Source organism: Leptonychotes weddellii, chromosome 5, assembly GCF_054177405.1.
Source record: "Leptonychotes weddellii isolate Sample4059 chromosome 5, ASM5417740v2, whole genome shotgun sequence".
Taxonomy (NCBI): Eukaryota; Metazoa; Chordata; class Mammalia; order Carnivora; family Phocidae; genus Leptonychotes; species Leptonychotes weddellii.
Window position 1 is genome coordinate 118620103 of NC_138373.1, and position 25227 is coordinate 118645329.

At 39.8% G+C, this 25227-nt stretch overlaps 1 protein-coding gene across 1 annotated transcript; it reads left to right on the forward strand.

Annotated features, from left to right (window-relative positions):
- Positions 1 to 787: 787 nt before the first annotated feature.
- On the forward strand, positions 788 to 24624 carry TMEM19 (transmembrane protein 19). Its single transcript, XM_081822083.1, has 6 exons — positions 788 to 1498; positions 3373 to 3486; positions 18028 to 18165; positions 18524 to 18778; positions 19828 to 20037; positions 21412 to 24624. Exons 1-6 carry the CDS (start codon positions 1369 to 1371, stop codon positions 21573 to 21575), a joined length of 1011 nt encoding a protein of 336 aa, XP_081678209.1. The 5' UTR covers positions 788 to 1368; the 3' UTR covers positions 21576 to 24624.
- Positions 24625 to 25227: the final 603 nt, after the last annotated feature.

A 25227-nucleotide genomic window follows, 5' to 3' on the forward strand; every position in this document is an offset into this window, starting at 1 on the left:
TAATGTTAACAAGACGTTCTTCTTTCTAAATGAATTGACTGAATGCACACACTTAAAATGAGATGTGTAGGAACAGATTTCCACAATGTAAGTGGTGTCATGACAATAAATTCCAGCTCAATAGCAGGAACTGCCCGGCTTTATCTTTACATCCTTTAGCAACCAGCAATGTCCAGCAGATTATAGGTGCTAAAGTGTCATTTTAAATAATTTTCTCAGTCATAAAATTGCTCCTACAACACAATATATCCCCCTTCCCCTAAAAAAAAAAAAAAAAAATCCATAATATTAGGGGCCCCTGGGAGGGTCAGTGGGTTAAGCCTCTGACTCTTGATTTCCGCTCAGGTCATGATGATCTCAGGATCCCAAGAGCAAGCTGCACCACTGGCTCCGGGTTCAGCGGGAGTCTGCTTGAGATTCTCTCTGACCCTCCCCTCACCTGTGCTCTCTCTCTAAAATAAATATTTTTTTAAATCCGTAGTTTATATGGCATGAACTCTATAATTGAAAAAGTATTCGATTATGCTTGAAATGGACTTACTGGGTTTAAATTCTTTTGCACTCCTGTTTTATACTCCTACCCTGGTGGTGGTTTCATCCTCCCGTGTTTGAGTATGTTCTCAAACGCAAGGATCTAAGGCTCCAGATCCGTATTCCGATGAGAATTACAATCTCTAGAGGCCCTGGGTGCTTCTGCCAGGCCGCCTGTCCTTGGAACCGCCTTTTAAAAGTTCATGTGAGCGAAGCCACGCCCTCAGGTGGCCGCGGCGCTTGCGCACAGTAGCGAAGACGCGACTCGGGGCGCGGCTGAGCTCCGCGGGGCTTCGGCCTTGGCGAGCTGGACCTGAACTCTGGGGCGGCGCCAGCGGCTGTGGCGATGTGACCGCGCCCCACCGCGCAGGGCTCACCCTCGGAACTCATCCTGGTTCTGGCTGTGCACCTTGTCTCTTTGCAGCCGAGAGCCACTTCCCCACCTCTCCCACCACTCCCCCCCCAACCGGCGTCAGCGCGTGTGCGTGTGGTGGAGGCGGAGCCCGCGGTCCCAGGACCGGCGATTGGCTGATTCCGCTTTCCTTTCGTCTTCCTGTCTGTGGAGCTCAGGTGTGAAGTGACCGCACGCATAGTACCCGGCGCTCAGAGGGAATGAGCTTTGCTTTTACAGTGAGGTCTTAATCTCAAACTCACGGGAGTTTGAGATCTCCATCAGCCGCAGTTTCGGAAGTAGTTGGGGTTTATGTTATTTTTTCGGTCGGTGGAAGATGTTGGCATTTATGTTGGCCTCTGCGCGAGTGTTTTGCTGGCAACTTAAATGACTTATTTTTCCTTAGAAACACTATTTTCCCCCTCGGGCTCATATCGTTATTTTCCATGACTGATCTTGACGACAATATTTGCAAAAAATATATAAAGATGATAACTAATATAGTTATATTGAGCCTGATCATTTGCATTTCTTTAGCTTTCTGGATTATGTCTATGACTGCAAGCACCTATTATGGTAAGTATGAATGTTCTGAGTTGTTTTTCTATAATCTGATTGGTGGAATTGAAAATTGTATCATTAATGAAATCCAAAACTTGTATCTTCTGAGTGGTTGTAAATTGTTGTGTTTACTTAACTTCCACAGCCTGAATTTAATTTACCAGCATTAAAATATAAGCACTACTTTGTACATTTAAGAGCCTTTAAGAAACACCGCCTCTGATAATACTGATTAAGCATATTTCAAAATACATTTTTATGTTGTGTGTAGTTATTTCATCTATCTTCATGAGAAATTAGTGAAATGAAATACAATTTTGTAAAGCAATTGCAGTGATGCTTTTAGTAAGAATATTTGTAACTAGTTTATCAGTTTTATGTATCCTGTAAAAACAGCAGTAAAAATAAAAGGTGCTGTAATGTTTCCATTCGGAGATTTGGAGGATTTGTCTGCTCTTTGGTCACTTCAAAAGAACAGACTTCCTTTAAAATCTGAAGCCTCACCGCATATACATAAGATACTCTGGACTCAGACCTTTACAGTTTTGAAGACTCCCTAGAGCGTAAGTATGCCTTTACAGAAATTTCCTTGGTACTCCTATAAAAATGGAGTACTGTTCAGCTGAAAAGAAAAAATGAAAAGTCGAGTGAGAAAGGGATTGCCATTTCAGACCTTAGCCTTTTGCAGAGACATGTGAATAATCCGAATGGGTGGTCTTCAGGTTCATTCATAATGATTCACAGTAGGGGATGAGGGTTTGAGGAGAAGAGGTATGAGAGAAGATTCTCGTTTGTGCTGGTAATAACTATGACTTGAACTCAATGGAATAAACCAGGATTTGTAAACCAAAGTGCCTCTCTGGAACCAGGCACCTGATCTTTGCATCTTAAACAGTTGAGAAGTTTGCATTTTCAGAAATAGAATTTTTGTTGAACATTTGGCCCACTTTATTTTCCATTTTCCCATTTTTGATAGAAACATGGGCTCTAGCAATAGTTCACATTTTTCTTCACTATACTCACTTAGTCTTGGTGTGTAGGAGTCAGGAATGGTGGGAACTTTAAATGAGAAAGCTGACTTGTCTAAAGGGGATGGCCTCTTGCCACTGTGGTCAATTCTGCCATGTGGGCCTGAGCATCCAGTTTTTTTTTTTTAAAGATTTTATTTATTTATTTGAGAGAGAGAGAATGAGAGAGAGCACATGAGAGGGGGGAGGGTCAGAGGGAGAAGCAGACTCCCTGCCGAGCAGGGAGCCTGATGCGGGACTCGATCCCAGGACTCCAGGATCATGACCTGAGCTGAAGGCAGTCGCTTAACCAACTGAGCCACCCAGGCGCCCCCCCTGAGCATCCAGTTTTTAAAACAGAAGCCAGGGTTCTGGATTTTTATATGAAACCTCCTCATCTTTAAATATTGACTCCCAATGGTTTGAAACCATTATGCTAGCCAAACAAAAAGAAACATCTGTGAGGTGGATGCAACCTTTGGAAAAATCAGTTGCTAATTGTTGAATGGAGATGTGTAGCCTGTAAGAATGTTACTTTAAAAAATAAATCTCTCTGAAAGGCAGAAAGAAGAAGAATTGGATCCTGCTAAGAAAATAGTTTGCTCTATACAGTTCTTGAGATTTAATATGTGCCTCTTTTCCAAAACAATGGGGAACTAGAGTCCTTTCAAATCTCCAAATATGTATGAAATACCAAAACTTGGACAGGACTTACTTGGTCATTCTCCAAAAGGACTGTCTCTCTGGAAATACACAAGTCTCTACATAGTTATTTTACTTTGGTGACTTCATCTCAGTTTCTCTACTTATGACAATATTTTAATCCAGAATGCAGTTATCAAAGCTTATAGCCAAGACTAACCTGTGAATTTAATTTTTTAGGTAATTTACAGCCTATTTCTCCCTGGCGTTGGCTGTTTTCTGTTGTTGTTCCTGTTTTGATCGTCTCTCATGGCTTTAAAAAGAAAAGTCTAGACCACAGTGGGGCTTTAGGAGGTATGTGTTTCTTTTAAAAGTTTATATAATAAGTGCTTGCTTATATAATTTAAACTCATGTTTTCTAAATTCTGAACATATGAGACTATAAATCCCATTATGTATTTTAGATAATGATATTTATTGCTCAGCATTCCTATTCTGTCAAAATTTCAGATACTGACATACTCAGTGCAATGTACAAATTTAACTTTGTAATTGATATCAAGTAGATTAATAGGATAGATTTTTGAGTTCCTTGATTATTCTGCTCTTTTTTTTTTTTTTAAGATTTTATTTATTTATTTGACAGAGAGAGAATGAGAGAGAGAGCACATGAGAGGGGGGAGGGTCAGAGGGAGAAGCAGACTCCCTGCCGAGCAGGGAGCCCAATGCGGGACTCGATCCCGGGACTCCAGGATCATGACCTGAGCCGAAGGCAGTCGCTTAACCAACTGAGCCACCCAGGCACCCTATTCTGCTCTTTTAGTTGTATTATCTGCTAGCAGAAACATTGGAGCACTCCTGCTAGGTGTACAGTGGAGGAGCTGTTGGAAAGAATCACTCTTGGGGGGCGCCTGGGTGGCTCAGTTGGTTAGGCGACTGCCTTCGGCTCAGGTCATGATCCTGGAGTCCCGGGATCGAGTCCCGCGTTGGGCTCCCTGCTCAGCGGGGAGTCTGCTTCTCCCCCTCCCACTCCCCCCTCTTGTGCTCTCTCTCTCTCATTCTCTCTCTCAAATAAATAAATAAATAAAATCTTTAAAAAAAAAAAAAAAAGAATCACTCTTGGAAATTGCTATTAGTAGCCTCAAGCAAAGCAGTCCAAACTAAGTATCCTAGATTTATTTTTCAGAACTGGGTTAGGGATATGCCAAATTTTTGTTCTTTTAGGACATATTTATTGAGCACTTACCATATGCCACTCTTCTAGAAACTGGGGGTATGGCTGTGAACAAGAACAAGGTTTCAAGTTCTTACGGAACTTTCATTCTTTAGAACAGTTAGATTACAAAATACATAAAACTTTTTATATAATGATAAAATTTATGAGAAAAATTAAGATAATAAAGTGTGTATGTTGGGGGTTCTGTGCATTCTTTTGTAGATAGGGTCAAGCATAACCCTTTTCTCTAAGGATGTAGTTTTGAACCAAGACCTGAAGAAGCCAGCAATGACAAGGTCTGAGAGAAGCAAGTTCCAAGCTGACAGAATAACATGGGTAAAGACCCTGACATATACCCTGGCTTATTCGGGTGTGAGAATAAGGCTCATTTGACTGGAAAATAGTAAAAAAAAAAAAAAAAAAGGAACATAGAAAATTAAAGAAATAGGCAAGGACCAGGTAATAAGGAGGCTTATGGGACACAGTAAAGATTTTTTTTTAAAGATTTTTTTATTTTAGCAGAGGGAGCATGTGCGTCTGAGCAAGAGCTCATGCGAGGGAGGGGCAGAGGGAGAGAGAGAATCCCAAGCAGATTCCCCACTGAGCACAGAGCTTGATGCAGGGCTCAATCCCAGGACTCTGGGATCATGACCTGAGCTGAAACCAATGCTCAACCGACTGAACCATCCAGGCTCCCCACAGTAAAGATTTTATTTCAAACTAGGTGGAATCTCCCTTGCCTCAAATCAAGGGGGTGATATGATCTGGTGTGACATTGGGACTTACATATACTGCCAGTGTTATAAGCCCCAAGACATGAGTATTCCCCCCCAAATACTACACGTAGGATGAGATCACTACAGAATGATGATTATTTAACACTGGGAGGTCTTTTTTTTTTTTTAAGATTTTATTTATTTATTTAGAGAGCGTGTGTGTGGAGAAGGAGGGTCCGAGGGAGAGAGAGAACCTTTTTTTTTTTTTAAAGACTTATTTATTTATTTATTTGACAAAGAGAGACACAGCAAGAGAGGGAACACAAGCAGGGGGAGTGGGAGAGGGAGAAGCAGGCTTCCCGCTGAGCAGGGAGCCCGATGCAGAGCTGGATCCCAGGACCCTGGGATCATGACCTGAGCTGAAGGCAGATGCTTAATGACTGAGCCACCCAGGCACCCCAGAGAGAGAGAATCTTAAGTAGACTCTATGCTGAGTGCACGGAGCCCAACACAGGGATCCGTCTCACGACCCTGAAATCTTGACTTGAGCCTAAATCAAAAGTCGATCACTTAACTGACTGAGCCACCCAGATGCCCCTCCTAGAACCGGCAGGTGTTGAAGCCATCTACCCAACCTTCAAAATACTGCTGGTCATTAGCCCTAATTTAGCACTGTAAACACACTCTGCTGCCACTGTATTCACATAGAGCAGAGGTTTCTCAAAGTTTTATAAACTAGAGCACGCCTTCGTGGAGGCAAAATAGCATGATGAATAAAAGAACCAAGTGCTAGAATCAGGCAAGATGAGTTTGAATAATAGTTATGGCTTTGGGAGAACACTTAACCTCCCTGTGCCTCAGTTATCTCTTTGGTGAAATGAGATTTTTATTTATTTATTTATTTATTTTAATAAAGATTTTATTTATATGACAGAGACCGCGAGAGAGGGAACACAAGCAAGGGGAGTGGGAGAGGGAGAAGCAGGCTTCCTGCCAAGCAGGGAGCACGATGTGGGGCTCTATCCCAGGACCCCAGGATCATGACCTGAGCCGAAGGCAGACGCTTAACAACTGAGCCACCCAGGCACCCCTGAAATGAGATTTTTAATATCCAACCTAAAGAAAGATATACAATGAAGTTATAGCAGCTTAAACTTAATGGCATCTTCACTTGCAATAGTACGCTCCAAGGCCTTGAGAAGAGCCCTAGCAGTGTGCTCTCAGGGTCCTATGGATTTGTAAATTTTACAAAGCTAAAAGATATTTTTGTATTTGTTTTTTTTTTAATTTATAAGCTTCAGGCCCTACAAAACCTTGATCTACCTCTGATTTCATTCTTACAGGTTACAGTAAGAATTAAATCAGATAATCACTATGAAGTTCTTAACTCAGGAGTACCTGGGTGGCTCAGTGGGTTGTATGTCCGACTCCTGATTTCAGCTTAGGTCATAATCTCGAGGTTGTGGGATCGAGCCCTGAGTCAGGCTTCTCACGGAGTCTGCTTGTCCCTCTCCCTCTGCTCCTCCCCCCCCATCGGGTGTGCGCTCGCTCGCTCGCTCTCTCACACATAAATAAATAAATAAATAAATAAATATCTTTTAAAAAAATTCTTAGCTCAGTGCGTAGACATAGCCAACATTTATTGGGCGCCATTATTATGCCCAGCTCTTAAGAATCATGCTAATTTTCTTTCTTCATAATTGAGAAACATTGTTCAAGGACTTTTTTTCTTCTTTGGGGTAGTTGAGAGTTGCAGTTAACTGACATATTGACATTTTTATATTTTATCTTACCATATAATCAACATTAGGAATGGTTATGATTTATCTATTTAGCAAATGCTTAAGTTGTGCATACCGTGTACCAGGCACTGCTGTTGGCACTTTGGAAGTATTAACTCATTTATAGCAAATAATTTGAGCCCCCTCTGTTTGAATATAATCACACAGAGTTATGCTTTGTTAAAAATGTCCTTTCTCAGGTAGTCTTGCCTTGGTTTTTATTGTTCTTGATGTATAGAAAGAAGAGTCAAGTCCTTCTTGAAATCTGTCTTCCTCTGGTTTCCCTGTTGTATATTGCCCTGCTTCTCTTCCTTTTCTGATCTCTTATGTTTTTTTTAAAGATTTTATTTATTTATTTGAGAGAGAGTGTGTGCACGTGGGCACAAGCTGGGGGCAGAGGGAGAGGAGGAAGCAGACTCCCCGCTGAGCAAGGGAGCTCAATGTGGGGCTCAGTCCCAGGACTCCAGGATCGTGACCTGAGCCGAAGGCAGCCGCTTAACTGACTGAGCCACCCAGGCATCCCTCTACTTAGGTTTCTTTCCTGCTACCATTTCCTTTTCTGCCTTCTAGCCCTTGGGCCTCTACTCCTCTCCTACCTAGCTTGATTTAGATTTAGAAGGTATGTATTTGAATTCTAGGACTGCCACTTGGCTGTCTCTGTGAACTTTACCACATTACCTAACTCCTTGAAGCCTCAATTTCTTCATCTCTTATGAAATAGTTCCTTATGGCTTATTGGTGAGGCTCAGACAAAATAATGTATGGGACAGTACATTTTTTAAAGCTACAAAGCATTATATAAACATTCACTGTTAGTGATTTATTATCTGCTTTCAGCCATATTATAAATTTCCTGAAGACAGGGAGTGCATCATATGCTTCTGTGTCTCATGCTTTGAATATGTGCTTAGGAAATAATGTACACTGATTTTAAAACCTCTGTTCTTTTTTTTTTTTTTTAAAGATTTTATTTATTTTTCAACAGAGAGAGACAGCGAGAGAGGGAACACAAGCAGGGGGAGTGGGAGAGGGAGAAGCAGGCCTCCCGCTGAGCAGGGAGCCCAATGTGGGACTCAATCCCAGGACCCTGGGATCATGACCTGAGCTGAAGGCAGACGCTTAACGAACTGAGCCACCCAGGCGCCCAAAACCTCTGTTCTTTTTCTAATCATTTCATTCCATGAATATTGTATCTTTTGTTTAAAGGTTTTTTTTCCTTAAGGACAAAAAACTAATGCTAGTTCAAATTATACAGTACTTGGGAATACTGTCCTGGAGTATGACTACAAATCACTTAAACTCTCAGCGTTGTACTTTTCTATATGTAAAACGAGAAGGAGTGATCTTATCTACAGCATTGACTTACCGTGAAGAGTCATCCGTGTGAAAAGCTTAGCACAGTACCTGGCACACATAATAAGTATTTTATAAATGTTAGTTATTGTTACTGTTCTCCTTCCACTATTACTGTTCACAGTCCTAGGAATTTTAATGTGGTTTGCCATATCATGCCTTCAGGGTGCTTGGGATTGAGAAGAGTTTCAGAACTCCCTCAGGATCTGGGTGTTAAAAGAGTCCCCCATGACACAGGAACACATACGTCAGTGTTGATAGAAGAGGGGAGGGGTTGAGGCAGTGCTTAAGATGGACACAAGTGAAGACGTCTGCTCTCTTTGATTTTTTGAGAGAGATTATTTGGGAGAGATTGAGAGAGAGATTATTTCTAGAATGAGGAGGATCACATGAGGGGATATATGGGAAAGTGACTATAAACTGTAAAGCACTGTGTAGAGGATTTGCTCCAAGGAGGTATTATATGCTCCAGTTGTTCATTGTGTTCCTTTGAACTTAGTATGGACAATCTGGTCATCGGATTTTTGACTTGACAAGTTATTTTTTTTAAAGATTTTATTTACTTATTTGTCAGAGGGAGAGGGCACAAGCAGAGGGAGAAGCAGGCTCCCTGCTGAGCAAGGAGCCCCATGTGGGACTTGATCCCAGAACCCTGGGATCACACCCTGAGCTGAAGGCAGACACTTAACTGAGCCACCAGGCATCCCTTGACTTGACAAGTTTAAATTTAATTTCACTTACCAAGACTATTCAGCTTAGTTGTTTCCTATTTTTTTTTCAATCATGCATTTAACAAATGTATAGTTAGGGTCTCCTATATGCCACGCACTGTTCTGGGCACTTAGAATTTAAATCCCGTTGTCAGAGAGCTTACAGTTTTAGTCACAGGACACAGATGATAAAAGAGATGGGTTTGAGGCATATAATTCCCAGAACTATATGCTGTAAGTGTAGTGGAAGTGCATGCAAATGGAGAATTTTCTAGAAAGGCCAGTGGTTGTGCTTCACGTAGTCTCACAAGAGTGGCCTTGCCTCTTTGGGTCACCATAGTTAGGTCTGGTGTTCAGTCTCTCTGAAATAGAAGCTTTGTTTTGTCATGTACCCGGAGTTGATCAGACCTAAGAAAACCAGTTTATGTTGCTCATTGTCACATGGGACTGGTATATGAGTCAGAATGCCACTTTATTAATCTGATAAAATACAGACTAGTTGGGGTACCTAGCTGACTCAGTAGAGCATGTGACTCTTAGGGTCATGAGTTCAAGTCCCCCACATTGGGCTCGGGGCTTACTTTATTTTTCTTTCTTTCTTTTTAAAGATTTTATTTATTTATTTGAGAGAGAGAGATCGAGCACAAGCAGGGGGAGCAGCCGGCAGGAGGGGGAGAAGCAGGCTTCCCACTGAGCAAGGAGCCCAGTGCAGGGCTCAATCCCAGGACCCTGGGATCATGACCTGGGCCAAAGGCAGACACTTAACGGACTGAGCCACTCAGGCGTCAGGGCCTACTTTAAAAAAGGATAATAATGATAATAAAGTATGTCTTTTAAAAATATCTACACAACTAGTCAATTGCAGACTGAAATACAAACATCACTGTTCGGGCATGCTCTGTTGTAGTCAGGCCATTTGAGAAGTCAGAGTATAACTAGAAGAATTTCTTTGGTGAGTACTAAGTCTGAGAAACAGTCGATATGATACCAGCAGGCCAGGTCTAGGATCAAGAGGGGGTCCCACAGGACTGGCCAACGGAGTCCCTGGCTGTGTGCAGGATAGAAATCCAACATGAGCCAGCAGGAAGGGAAAGCAGTGTTTATTGAAGATACAGAGAGAGTGCATATAGAGATAGTGTCTGGGAGACTCAGGAAAGGAGAGAGAGTCCCATCTTTGTTTGGGGTCTGGGGTTTTATTGAGGATTGTGGTTCAGTGTGTGTGCCCTCTTAGGCATTCAGGAATCAGTAAGAACAAAGACAAGGGCCCAGATGTTACTCCTTGGCATCCAGATGTTTAGTGCCAGTGGTCTGGAATATGCATGTGATAGCTTCCTCGGGTCATTCTCACCTGGTCCTTCCTTAGAAGTTATCTAGTCTAAAGGAATCATTAACTCCTGTCCCTTACAAAGAGGACATACAGTATTTGCATTATGAGGCATGTATAAAGTGGGGGCTCAGGTCCTAGCAAGAATAGAAGAAGGAAAAGGAGCAAAAGCAGAATTTTATGGAGTCCTTCAATTTCCCTGTCTCAGATATTGCAGATACTTAGGTCAAAGGGTCCCATCCCTTGTACAGGATTCAACAAGTCTGCCAACTTCTGGTTCTTTGGCCTTCGTGTTCTGTATTTTGGGTTAATTGATTCCCACAGTCTTTCTGTAGGTAGATTACCTGTGATAGAATTTATTAGATTTGACTTTATTAAATTATAAAATTTTAGTCCTGCCTTTCCTTTTTCTGCCTCTCAGGGTTATAATACCCAGGTCACCTTAGTTGAAATTTTTGGTATAAGTCTACTCCTGCTATCAGAGATGTTTGTAGACAGTGTTGTTTTACTTCCCCATATGGCTCTGTTAAGTGCAGAATTTACGTATTTAAAATTCAGTAGGCAGTAATAATTCTTGAATCTTGAAGTGCTTTGAGAGCACCCTTTTGTTATGCATATCAACTCTTATCATTCACAATTAGAGATTCCAGAGGTGGTTTGGGGGAGATGTAATAGACAGGAACTGGAGACAGCAGTTACTGATCTAAGAGTTCAGACATAGCTAGGAGTTGCAAAAAATACCAAGATATGTTTAGACTACACAAAAGAAATCATTCTTTCAGAGTACATTGCCTTCAGTTAATTTCCTCATTCTGAACCTGGCATCAACATGAACATTGATCACTTCATGTGGTATTTTAAGGTGATTGAAGTAAAAAGGATGTAGATGATTTGTAGCATTTCAGTGTAGGGTGTTTTAGGGCCACCTTACTCTGAGTTTGTTTAAAGACAGTGGAACGGGGGCACCTGGGTGGCTCAGTCGTTAGGCGTCTGCCTTCGGCTCAGGTCATGATCCCAGGGTCCTGGGATCGAGCCCCACATCCAGCTCCCTGCTCGGCAGGAGGCCTGCTTCTCCCTCTCCCTCTGCCTGCCGCTCCCCCTGCTTGTGCTCTCTCTCTGTCAAATAAATAAATAAAATCTTTAAAAAAAAATTATCTCATTTAACGTTTCACAGCAAGCCAATGAGGAAGGAATTGTTGTTGTTATTATTTCACCAATAAGAAATTGAGGCTTATGCTTAGGTAACATTTAGTCAAAGTGAGGTAAAGAGAGGAGCCAAGGTTTGAACTCCAGACTGTTCAGTTCCAGAGCTGAAGCACTTTATTAGTACTTTACACAGCATTACCCTATTTCTTGCACTTTCAATTAAAATGTGCTAAACCTGAGTAAAATGCCAATATTTGAGTATCTCTGGATAGATCAGTCAGTAAATGTGTCACTAGTTGTGGTACCTGAATGTTGAACTAACCAACAGAAAGAGTTTCTTTCTTTCTTTTTTTTTTTTTAAGATTTTATTTGTTTGTCAGAGAGAGAGAGCACAAGCAGGGAGAGCTGCAGGCAGAGAGAGAAGCAGACCCCCGCTGACCAGGGAGCCCGAAGCGGGGCTCGATCCGAGGACCCTGGGATCATGACCTGAGCCGAAGGCAGACGCTTAACTGACTGAGCCACCCAGGCATCCCAACAGAAAGAGGTTTTACAGAAATAGAAACCTGGTCCCCTGTTCCATTATTTAAGAAGATACTATTTAATACTTAACACCTGTTTAATATATGTTCTATTAATAATTTTGTCTAACGTGTTAACAAAAATCTTTATATAACAAAACTGAATATATTTATCTTAAGAGTTACAGAAAATGGAATTTGGTTTTGTTTTGTTTGTTTTAATTTTAACCAGGCTTCACTTTCAACACATGGCTTGAACTCACCTAAGATTAAGAGTTGCATGCTCTACTGACTGAGCCAGCCAGGTGCCCTGAGAATGGAAATTGTTAATGATAAAGTTAGTCAGGGATGGAAATACCTGTACTTAGAAATACAAGCAGGCAGCCTGGACAGGGCCACACAAGATAACAGTGCCTTAGTGTGGTTATCACATTCTGGGAAACCAGTCCCCAGCCCTGCAGGGCCAGAGGTGGATTCTTTTCAGAACCCCTACCCCAAACTGGAAGTTTGGACTTAAAGCAGCCAAACTCGTAAGAGACTAATTAACAAAGAATGTAAATTTCTTGAGTGCCACTGACCCAAGTGCTCAATACCAGAGTTAGCACATTCTCTCCCCAAAAGAAGGACTATAAAATTATTATTTAAAACATGCTTATAAAGGGGTACCTGGGTGGCTCAGTCGGCTAAGTGTCTGCCTTCAGCTCAAGTCATGATTCTGGGGTCCTGGGGTCAGGCCCCCTGTCAGGCTCCCTGCTCTGGGGAGCCTGCTTCTCCCTCTCCCTCTGCCCTTCCCCCTGCTTGTGCTCACTCTCCCTCTCTCTCTGTCAAATAAATAAATAAAATATTTTTTTTTTAAAGTGCTTATAGGGGTGCCTGGCTGGCCCAGTAGGTAGAGCATGTGACTCTTGCTCTTGGGGTTGTGAATTCAAGCCCCATGTTGGACGTAGAGCTTAACTTAAAAAAAAAATGTGCTTATAAGTTGGAAAGAATACATAGAGAATGCTACCTTTTATGTAAAGAAGAAAGGAAGATAAGAAAACATTCATTATGTATACTTTATAAAGAGAAACACAGGAATGACAAACTAAGAAACAATATTTACAAAGAATGGAAGGAGAGCAAAATATGAAGAGAGGGGCAAAGGGACCTGGGAGAAAGTGACCCTTCTCTGAGTGTACCTTTTTTTCTAAGTTTGACTTTTTTTTTTTAAAGACTTTATTTATTTATTTGAGAGAGAGAGAGAGTGAGAGAGAGCATGAGAGGGGAGAGGGTCAGAGGGAGAAGCAGACTCCCCACTGAGCGGGGAGCCCGATGTGGGACTCGATCCTGGGACTCCAGGATCATGACCTGAGCTGAAGGCAGTCGCTTAACCAACAGAGCCACCCAGGCGCCCTCTAAGTTTGACTTTTGAAAGCATGCTAGTGTTCTACATATTTAAGAAATAAAATAGTAAGGATGGGAAAAGGGAAAATCTAAAACTGAAAGCAAATTAAAACAAATGAACCCAATTGTATTATAAATCAATACTATAAGCCCACTGGAGGAAAAGAAAGAAAACTTATGAACATAGCATTTAATTATATTCTTTCAGTCTTGGGTTAAGGGAAAGGGAGAATGGCAAACAAATCCTAAACTATTTTAGTGTGGTTCTAAAAGTTTTAGATGTGATAGGGGATTAAAAAAATGAGTGAAATCATCATTGTTGTTTGAAGCCAGGTTCTTAACATGGAATGGGGAAAAGCAAGAGAAAACCTATAGAGATGGATTGTAATTGGAGTTATTGGTGTGATCTTGTGATTTCTATAATACGTATATATATATATATACATGTATATATGCACATGTATATGCATGTGTGTATATTTGTATGCTCATATATATATATGTGTGTGTGTATTCACTTGCCCTGTCCACAAAAAGCAAATATACCCCAGTAGCAATGAGCATACTGTGAGCCTAGATCTTGACCTTCAATATCCTTCCCCACTAAAATGAACCAAAGCTCCTCAGAGAAATAAATGACTGGTTCCAGGACTGGGGAAAACTAGGTTTGGGAAGAGCTTAGAGCATTTTGTTACACCAGAAAGAATGGAAGTGTGAAAAGGAAGAAAAAATATGGGGTTATGTCACATGAGAAGTGAGCTTATCTGTTTTGTCTGGTATTAATATAGCCACCTCTGCTCTCTTTTGGTTACTGTTTGCATGGAATATCTTTTTCAGTCCTTTTACTTTAAGCCCATTTGTGTCTTTAGATTTAAAGTGAGTTCTTTATAGACAGCATTGGACTATGTGTTTTTATTTTGACAATCTCTGTCTTTTGATTGGAGGGTTTCATCCCCTTACATTTACTTTTTTTTTTAAGATTTTTTTAAAAGTAATCTCTGCACCCAACATGGGGCTTGAATTTACAGCCCTGACAGGATCAGGAGTGACGTGCTCTACCAACTGAGCCAGCCAGGCACCCCTATTCCCTTAGAATTAAAGTAATTACTAAGGAGAAACAACTTATTTTTATCATTTTGCTATTTGTTTCCGTTTCTCTCATAGTTCTTTTGTTCCTCATTTCTTGTATTACTGTCTTCTTTTGTGTTTAATTAATTTTTTGTAGTGAAATGTTTGAATTTTTTTCATTTCCTTTAGTGTATATTTTGTAACTATTTTCTTTGTGGTTACCATAACAATTACATTTAACATCCTAAAGTTATAACATTCTAATTGGAAGTTTTGCCAGCATAACATCAATAACAAACTCTCTTAATTTTTCCTATACTTTTTTTTTTAAGATTTTATTTTTTTATTTGAGAGAGAGAGAGAGAGAGAGACAGCACGAGTAGGAGGGGCAGAGGGAGAGGGAGAGAATCTCAAGCAGACTCCATGCTGAGTGTGGAGGCCAATGTGGGGCTCAATCCCAGGACCCTGAGATCATGACCTGAGCTGAAACCAAGAGTTGGATGCTTAACTGACTGCGCGACCCAGGCGCCCCTCTCCTTTACTTTTGAAAAATAGTTTGGATATAAGCTTCTTGTTTGACAGTTTTTTTTGTTTTCTTTGCACACCTTGAGTATGTCAGCCCAATGCCTTCTGGCGTTTGGCCTTCTGGCCTCCAAAGTTTCTGATAAGAAATCTGTTGATAATCTTATTGAGGATCCCTCATATGTGATGAGTTGCTTACCTCTTTGTTTTCCAGATTGTCTTTGTCTTTGAACAGTTTGATTATAATGTGTCTCGATGTGGCTGTCTTTGAATTCATTCTACTTGGATTTTACTAAGCTTTTTTCTTGCATGTTTATATGTATGTCTTTCATCAAACTTGGAAAGTTTAAAAAAAATAAAACTTGGGAAGGTTTCAGCCATTATTTCTTCAAATAATTTCTCTGCCCTCTTTTCCCTCTCTTTTCTCCTTCTGGGATTTCCCACATGTGTATGTTGTTCTCCTTGATGGTGTCCTATATGTCCCTCAGGCTCTGTTCACTTTTCTTCATTCTTTTTTCTTTGTTTTTCAGACTGGATAATTTCCATTGCCTGTCTTCAAGTTCATTGATTCTTTCTTCTGCTTGCTCAAATGTGCCTTTGAATTTCTACTGACTTGTTTTCAACTCCAGTATTTCCTTTCAGTTTCTCTTTAGATTTCTGTCTCTTTATTAATATTTCCATATTGTTCTCTCGACTTTCTTCATGTCTTCTTTTAGTTCTCTGAGCATCTTTAAAACAGTTGTTTTGAAGTCTTTGCTTAGTAGGTCCACCATCTGGCCCTTAGTGACAGTCTCCATTGATTTTTTTTCCTTTGAATGGGCCATACTTGTCTGTTTCTTCATATGCTTTGTGATATTTTTGTTGAAAACTGGACATTTAAATCTAATAATGTGGTAACTCTGGAAATCAGAATTTCCTCTGTCCCCAGGTTTTGCTCTTTTTTGTTTTATTTTGTCTTGTTTTTGATTGTTGCAGCTGTCTCTGTGCCAGGCATCAGCTTGAGGTGTAAACCTAAGATCTTCCCAGTCTTTTCTGAGCCCATACCTTTCCCTGGGTATGCACTAGGACTTTCTAATTTTCCCCATAAATGCAGTTGCTTTTGAATGTCCTAGTCTTTAATGTCTGGCTCTCCAAAGGAGGAAAAACAGAAAAATGAAGGGGGGTTGGTGTTGATCCTTTAAATCCTTTGGAAGTCCCTTCAGCCAGACAAGAAAGGGCTTGCAACAGTGGGGAGTGGCGTGTAACAATGGCTTCCAGCCTCTATGTCTCTACCTCCATAATCAGAAGCCGCAGTCGTTGATCACAATACAAATCCTGATATGTGGGAGACAAGTCCTTATTGCCCAACATAGCTCCCATAAGCTGTGTGCAGGCTGAACCTAAAGTTCCTGCCCTGCCTGCCCTGGGGCTGGGAGTGATAGATGGATAGCTGCTGCACTCTTAAGAACCGAAATTGACCAAAATTAACTGCAGTTTCCCTTCCAAGCCTTGCCCTTGAGAGTTACAAGCCTTCAGTAGACTCCAGAGCTCCAAAACAGTTTTGTCAGACAGATTCTGCCAGTGCAATTGTCTAGGTGGGCAGACAGATTTCCTGGTGCTTCCTACTCTTTCATCTTCCCCAAATCCTGTTTCATTCATTTTTGTAGTATTAACTGACCATTGTGGTAATAGAAACAAGGATACTCTGCTACCTCAACCACCAATTTTACTCCTAAGAACATTTTCAAAATTTGTAACAAAGGCCTTTAAGGATTATCTGAGTCATTTGGGTGAGGGGTGGGGGGACACAGAGGGAGAGGGAAAGAATCCCAAGCAGGCTCCACGCCCAGAGCCTGACACCCAGGGCTCAATCTAACAACCCTAAGATCATGACCTGAGCCCAAATCAAGAGTCTGACACTTAACCAACTGAGCCATTCAGGTGCCCCTATCTGAGTAATTTAAGAAGCTAATTCTAGCAGATGTGCATTTTTCTCAGTAGAATTACCTAGAGGGGAGCACATGGGTGGCTCAGTCAGTTGAGCATCCAGCTCTTGATTTTGGTTCAGGTCATGATCTCAGAGTTGTGAGATCAAGCCCTGCGTCAGACTCCTCATGCAGCTGGGAATCTGCTTCTCTCCTTCACCCTCTCCCTCTGCCCCTCCCCCGGCTTGCACATGCGGTCATGCATGTGTGCGCTCTTGTTTATTCTCCTGATTAGACTGTAGGTATTATAAGCCTTCCTTGAAATTGGTCACTCATGGAAAAATGAAGGATGTTCCCTTTCTTCTTTGCCCAAATAAAAGAAACAAAAAAAAAGTCTAAAATTCTGAAATCACATTTATAGAAAGTATTCCATTTTTAATTCCACATAAAATCCAGGATTATTTTCCTAGATTTACATAGTAAAACATAGCTAAGAAACACTATCTCCATTTTCTCACATAGTTTATGAGGCTCAGCAAAAGAGCATGTGAAAGTTCTCTGAAAAGCATAAAAGCTAGCCTGCAGGTAGAAGAAAAAGATCCAGGCTATGAGAGGAAAATATAAAAATTAGAAGCTAGAAAGACTCTACAATCTTAACCTCCCTGGGAAGATCCACAGTTAATTTGGAAAGTAAGCTATCTATCCAAATGTTATATATAACATATATAATATGCACTGTTTAATAATAAATAACTACTATTTAGTGTGTTCTACAATTTGATTATAAAAAGTATGTTTATAATAATAATGTATTCATATATTCATTGTTTGAAAAGAGGTCAAAATATGGTAAAAAATGTATCTTAATTTAATCAAACCAACATTTAGTTTACTATTTGGTAATACCTGAACTGGTAAAAATGAAAATGTTTTAGAAATGTACATTTCAGGGCGCCTGGGTGGCTCAGTTGGTTAAGCGACTGCCTTCGGCTCAGGTCATGATCCCGGAGTCCTGGGATCGAGTCCCACATCGGGCTCCTGGCTCAGCGGGGAGCCTGCTTCTCCCTCTGACCCTATCCCCTCTCATGCTGTTTCTCTCTCTCTCTCTCAAATAAATAAATAAATAAATAAATAAAAAGAAATGTACATTTCAGGTTATAATGTAAAAAATAACTGAAAAAAATTCCATTCTTTTTTTCACAACATTAATGTATGGACTGAGTATAATTCTGTGTATATATGTGTTTCTTTCAGGGCTTGTGGTTGGATTTATCCTAACCATTGCAAATTTCAGCTTTTTTACCTCTTTGCTGATGTTTTTCCTTTCTTCTTCAAAACTCACTAAATGGAAGGGAGAAATAAAGAAGCGTCTAGATTCAGAATACAAAGAAGGTAAATGAATTATGTTTGACATGACTTATTTCATCCTAAGATATTATAAGCTTATAATCAGAACATGTTTAGACTGTTGAAACAGATAAATTTTGTATGAGAACAACTTTTAAGTAGTGGCCTAATTTAGTTTATCATTACTTCACCACAATAGTAACAGAATTTTAGAAGCATTAAAATCTATCATTAATTATTCTAAAACAATACAGAATGTAGGCAAAGGTACCATCTGACTTTTAGTCATTTTTAAAATTGTAGTCATTTTTCTTTCCTTAAACTTTAAGTTCCTGTAACTGCGTGATTTTCCTTCTGAGGAGAAAGCATTTCTTGTTCCTTTTATCTACTTGTTTGTTTGTAGGCGGGCATAGGAATTGGGTTCAGGTGTTCTGTAATGGAGCTGTGCCCACTGAGCTGGCCCTGTTGTACATGATAGAAAATGGCCCCGGCGAAATCCCAATAGATTTTTCCAAGCAGTACACTGCTTCCTGGATGTGTTTGTCTCTTCTGGCTGCACTGGCCTGCTCTGCTGGAGACACGTGGGCTTCCGAAGTTGGCCCCATTCTGAGTAAAAGCCCACCAAGGCTAATAACAACCTGGGAAAAAGTTCCAGTTGGTGAGTCTTTAACTTTCTTTAAAAAAAATTTAAAAAAAAAATGAAATGAACCAAAAAAATCTGACTTACTGCGTTTCTTACTTAAGAGCCTTTTAAGAATTTTAGTTAGTCTCCTTAACTGGAAAATTGCTGTCGGCTATTTAATTGATGATAAGAAATAATATTTGCAGGAAATGTTAGCAAGTCCTAGATAAACAGTACAGAAACAGAGACATATCAGGAGAGGAAAAGGAAGAGAATGATAAGAGTGTTTCTTGAGGACCTATTATGTTGTTAGTGCTTTAACATAGATCTCAGTTCCCCGTTACCATTACCAACAACTACTACTAACAATACATTTTTGTCTTTGTCATCACCTACCCTTCCCTTCTTATTCCCTTCTCCTCCTTGTCTTCCCCCCCACTTCCTCCTCCTTTTCTTTTTCTTCCTCATGTCCTTTTCATTTTTTCTCTTCATCATTACTGTCATTATCCTTAATACCCTTAATATTCATGTGAATTGGTTCTTTTATTATTTCCACCTTACTAACAAGGAAATTAAGAGAAGTTAAGTAACTTAACTACAGTCATGTAACTTAGAAATGACAGAACTGGGGCGCCTGGGTGGCTCAGTCGTTAAGCGTCTGCCTTTGGCTCAGGTCATGATCCCAGGGTTCTGGGATTGAGCCCCGCATCGGGCTCCCTGCTCAGCGGGAAACCTGCTTCTCCCTCTCCCACTCCCCCTGCTTGTGTTCCCTCTCTAGCTGTCTCTCTCTCTAATAAATAAATAAAATCTTAAAAAAAAAAAAAAGAGGAAATGGCAGAACTAAGATTGAAACCAGACAGTTTGGCTCCATTGAACCATTCCCCTGCATTGCTTAGCATGTCATGAGTTAATGAGGGGAAAAGACTCCTTTTTAACTAGACCTATGGTCTTTGGATTGTATGAAAGAGAACCTTTTCTTTGAATTAGTCTTGATAAGATGGGTACCAAATTTTTTTTTTGCTTTCCTTGATTTTATGTGTTTGTTGATTGTTAACCAGATTATTTTATCTGTGTTTTTTCTTCAGGGACCAATGGGGGGGTCACAATGGTGGGCCTTGCCTCCAGTCTACTTGGTGGTACCTTTGTGGGCATCACGTACTTCCTCACACAGTTGGTTTTTGTTAATGATTTAGACATTTCTGCTCCCCAGTGGCCAATTATTGCATTTGGGGGTCTGGCTGGATTACTGGGATCAGTTGTAGACTCATATTTAGGAGCTACAATGCAATTTACTGGTAAGAACATCACTTTATTATTGCAACTTATTGGTGTATTAAATGGGAAAGAAATGTGGGGGAGAAAAACATGGCAATGAAAACAATCCCAAAGACAGAGGAAATCAAGAGGCCAGGAATGACGGACAGTCTTTTCTACAATTTTGATTAAAAAAAATTTTTTTTTGTTAAATTAATTGAAAGAGAACTAGTCCCACAGAGCAATGAGTAGAAGCTGTGTGGGGAGGAAACATAGTGATAGTGCAGGATAGTGATAGTGCAGGAAACAGATGCTTTTGCTTTGGGGACTTCACCTAATCCCAGGGAAAGCAGAACATTTGGGATCAGATCATTTTAATGCTGCACCTTCCATCTGTTTTCCAAGTCCATTCGAGAGAGAATTATTGTACTATGTACACATATGACCTATTTTTCTACTGTGACATAATGCTTTCTGTCCCCACTGAATTTTTAGCCCCACTCAAGATATATGGGAGTTGGTTTTCCCCAGAATTTTCTATGCTTTGCTTCTGAGGCTCTCTTGTCATTTCAGTGTACTGACATATTCTGTTAGGTGTGTATTTCCTCCACATTCTGACCAACATGTTTTCTCCTTTGACTCATACAGTTAAGAGGCTGGGAGTTTGGGGAGTTTCCTTGTGTACAGTCCTTCCAGTTCTCTTCATGTGCCAAGATACTATTCTTGCCCTCCTGCTTTGCTCCCCACCTATCACAATGTTTCTTCTCTCAGATGCATTTATCTAAATACTAAGGAGGAAGCAGTCTGATTTTAGTTCAAGCTAAAGGTCACTAACTCTACACACACACACACACTCTCTCTCTCCCCCTCGCTTCCTGTGTTTTTGGGTTTTTTTGTTTGTTTAGGAACCTAGGTTTTATTCTACACTGGGCTCTAACTGGGGAAGTTTCTGATCACATTGAGTGGGCTGAAAAAATTAATGTAGGCTGTGGGAAAGATTAATTCCTTCGGTAAATTCTTTGTGTGCCTCCTTTGTGGTGGCACCATGCTGGGTCCTGGGTTTCCATCGCAGAGGCTGAAGACATGATCCCTATTCTCAGAGACCTCACAGGTTGGTCTTGGAGGCCTAATCTTCTAGTTTCATGCTCTCTCTGTTGTTAATGTTCTTCCTTCTTCCTGTGAAGGAACTCCAGCAGTGTTGAGAGAACAGTATTGAGGTGTACTAAAACTCATATTTCAAAAAAATCCTTAGTAATCAAGGGTTCCATATCTCTCACTGTATAATTATCCACTGAAGGTAATTTATAAGTGGTTGAGACTCTTTCAAAGATTGTATTCTTTGGAGGAGAAAAGCTAATTTGTTTTAAATCAAGTCATTTGGATCTTCCACCTCACTTGCTTCTTCTCCACTCCAGGTTTAGATGAAAGCACTGGCATGGTGGTCAACAGCCCGGCAAATGAGGTGAAGTACATAGCAGGAAAACCGATTCTTGATAACAACGCAGTGAATCTGTTTTCTTCTGTCCTCATTGCCCTCTTACTTCCAACTGCTGCTTGGGGTTTTTGGCCCAGGGAGTGAACTTTTTTCATTTACAAAGATTGAAACTGCAGTAAATTTAGCTAATTTTGCAATTCCAAATTTCATCCTAAGAAGAATCATTGTAATGGGCAAAGAGGAAATACCAGCTCTTCCCATATTCATTGTGATGAAATTCCACATTTTTCCTCTAACTCCCTTGTAACAGCTAACATCTTTGTAGTGAAAGATAAGTGTACATAGAATTTATTCGTATTTTTCTTCTGCTGAATAGAGCTTCGTGAGCAATGAAGCTATACTATCCCTAAATATTGCTGTATGTTGGACTAAAAGTGCAATACCACTTGTGCCAGTTACCGAAATTTTAGTTTTGGGTGGTTTAAACTGATGTGTGTGGAAGCCTGAATAAGTGTAGTCCTCACTTCTTCCATTACTTGCCATTTCCACTTGTGAAAAGTATTGAGTATGGTTCTTAGTGAGCTACTCCACATGTGTTCTTCCTTCCTCAGGGTTAGTAATGAAAAAAAAACTAAATGTCTTTTTCATATGACCATTAGAATGCATGAAAAAAACTATTTTTAAGTAAAAACAAGAGATTTATCTTCTATCGAAAAAATGTGCACCTTATATTTCAGTTGATTTTTGAGCAGAAATTATCTTGAATTTAATATTTTTAATGTATTTTCTAGCTTTCTTTGAAATTTGTGTAGGAATCTGTTACTTTGGCACCCTGAACACTTAGTCACTGGAAAACTATTGTAATTATTTTTTTATTTGCTACCTAGAATTCATTGGAAGATGCTATGATTTCCTATTCTGTGCTTAACTTATGCTCTCCTGTATAATATAGAATCAACTAAAATGAATTCTACTTTTCTGTTTGTTCTTCAGTGTGATTTATTGTATGCTAAAGGAGGTTGATATGGTATGGATTATTTTGCTGAAAGTATTTAAAAATATTTCTCATGTGATTTCCATACATTCCCCCCCCTTCTTTTGAATTTAAATTTAAATTGACGAGAGATTCCATGAATAAGCCACCATTATTAGAGTGGATAAAGCTTAGACTTCTTTACTTGTGACTACTACAGTGACAATTGAGAACTGAGTTGATTCTGGAAGAAAGAAAAAAAAAAAAACAGTTGACACCCTTAATCCTTAATCCAAGCAACAGAGGGAGTCTCTATCATTGGTTTTCACCTTTGGGTATACATTGAAATCACCTGAGCATCTTTTAAAAGAAATACTTGTGTCTGGGCTTCACTTCCAAGGATTCCAATTTACCTGTTCTGGGGTAGAGCCTGGGTATTAGGACTTTTTAAGAGCTCTTGCAGCACGTGAGAATTATATAGGGCATTTTTTGGTTTTTCAAGATTTTTTTTTTTTAAGTAATCTCTACACCGAGCGTGGGGCTCAAATTTACAACCCCAAGATCAAGAGTTGCATGCTCTACATGCCAGCCAGGTGTAGAGCATTTTTAAAAACACGTGCCAAGGCCCCTGTCTAGACCAAGTAAATCAGAATATCTGAAGGTGAGGCTCATGCATAGGTTATTTATAGAAAGCTCTCTAGGAGATCTAACTTTAAACAGGTTGAGAACTAAGTCAGAATGTCCTAAAGCACTATACATAAAAGAAGCTTCAAAAGAGTGGGACTTTTCATTTTATGCAGACAACTATTAGTAGCAGTGCTGTATGCTGTCTTTATGCAGTAATAGTTTCTAGTAATTATACTATGTCTTATAGCTACATCACTTACCAGATCATTTCTGTGTCAGTTTTTGATGCAGCCTGTTTATTCCTATAGCTGTTCCAACATGCCTTTTCTCTTTTCATGGTGACCCATCCTCATGACATACCATGGAATAAAAATATAAAAATCTTTGGGTTTGATAGTATCACCGTATCATTAACAGGTTAGGGAAATACTGCTTGACAAGCCTTTATTTGAAAACCTAGGGCTAGTTGTTTTAAAATCAAAATTTTCAGATTTTAGAAAACAGAGTACATATATTTTACTCAAACTCTCAAAAGAGTCTTAAGATAGCAACCATTCTCAAATACACTAATATTTCTATGGTGAATGTATGAATAGCACCACTAAGTGTGGTAACTGAAGATTATAAAGAGCCTCAGGTCAGGTCAGTTTTGTCAGCAAATTTAGGAAGAAACTTTGTTTTCAGAGCCTTTTTTGGATATGAGAATTATAGATAAGGAATTGTGGCTCTTTTTGCTTTAATCTTAGCTGTATTTTATTATAACATCCTTTGTAATTGGATATTTAACTAGCTCAATCTATTCTTCCTCTTTACTGAGTGAACAATTTATTTTAAAAATACTTACATAGAATTCCACCTAACAGTATAATAAAACAGTATGTACTGCCTACCTAGGCAACCTAAGGGTGTACATACCATTTCTTAAAACACTGTTAGGCAGTAGAGGAGGCTTTTGAAGCTTTTGAAAGAGATCTGAAGACTTAAAGGAGTCCAGGAGAACAATGAATTGATACAATTGGTCATTCCATTAGTTTTTCTCATTACTTGGGTTAATGTATGCCTCAGCCAAGGTGCATATATCTCTTTCTTGTTTCTAACTCCTATATATGTAGGATGCTGCCTTCAGAAATGCCAACCCCATCCCAATTAAAGACCTAGTATAGAGAAAAATCATGCAAGGTGAGGTATCATAAACTTTGCCTTAATGCCTGTAGTATTAACAGATGCTCCCTGTTATATACAGTGTGTATATTGGAGCCCAATCATCTGATGTCCCTGGTGTTTCATCTGCTGTTCTGATGTCATCACAATGAGAAAAAAAGTGCTGTAGCCATCAAATTTCAGGTGAATTGTACATGCTTTAAAGATGAAAACACAATTATGCAGTTAAATGATTTAATCTCCTAATGGAGTATCTGTTGCTGTAATTCCAAATGGTCCTGAATATTTTAAAAAATATAGATGTTCAGTATATGTTTGTTAAATTAAGTTGTTTGACTGTAATCAGTATTTCCTTTAAGAGTCACTGAAAGTTGATAATCAGAACATTTTTCTGGAGGAAAATCAAAAATAAAACCAGTCTGGCTACCTGAATTTCTGAGGACTGTGATGATTCCAACATTTCTCAATCATGTGATGTGCTATTAATGGTTTGGGAACTAATGAGTCAGGAAATGATAGTAAGGGCAAGGCTCCTAAAATTGTTTTCTCTGCCAAGACTAGACATGTTAACTCTCACTCATCACCCCTTTCAAAATTTACTTTATGCATGTGGCAACTCTTTTTATGTTTGGGTTTGTTTTTGTTTTTGCATTTCTTTTTTATTTTTTTAAGGCCTCTCTACTCCCACTGTTGGGCTTGAACTCACGACCCCAAGATCAAGAGTTGCATGCTCCACTGACTGAGCCAGCCATGTGCCCCAGATTTATTTTCTTTTTTAATCAATATTTGATTACTTATGTAACGAACTGAATCTATTCTTTTAATTTTTTTAAGATTTTTTTTATTTTTATTTGAGAGAGAAAAAGATTGAGTGTGAGCGTGCACAAGTGGGGGGAGGGGCAGAGGAAGAGGGAGAAGCGGACTCCCTGCTCAGTGGGGAGCCAGACACAGGCTCAATCCCGGGACCCGGGGATCATGACCTGAGCCAAAATCAGACACTTAACCAAGTGAGCCACCCAGGTGCCCCTATGCTGA

Bases quoted from the DNA above. Each gene is read 5' to 3' on its own strand.
- TMEM19 (XM_081822083.1), top strand. From the start codon at position 1,369: ATGACTGATCTTGACGACAATATTTGCAAAAAATATATAAAGATGATA. The intron at 1,499-3,372 runs GTAAGTATGAAT...TTAATTTTTTAG, and splicing joins GACTGCAAGCACCTATTATG to GTAATTTACAGCCTATTTCT. The intron at 20,038-21,411 runs GTAAGAACATCA...TCTCCACTCCAG, and splicing joins AGCTACAATGCAATTTACTG to GTTTAGATGAAAGCACTGGC.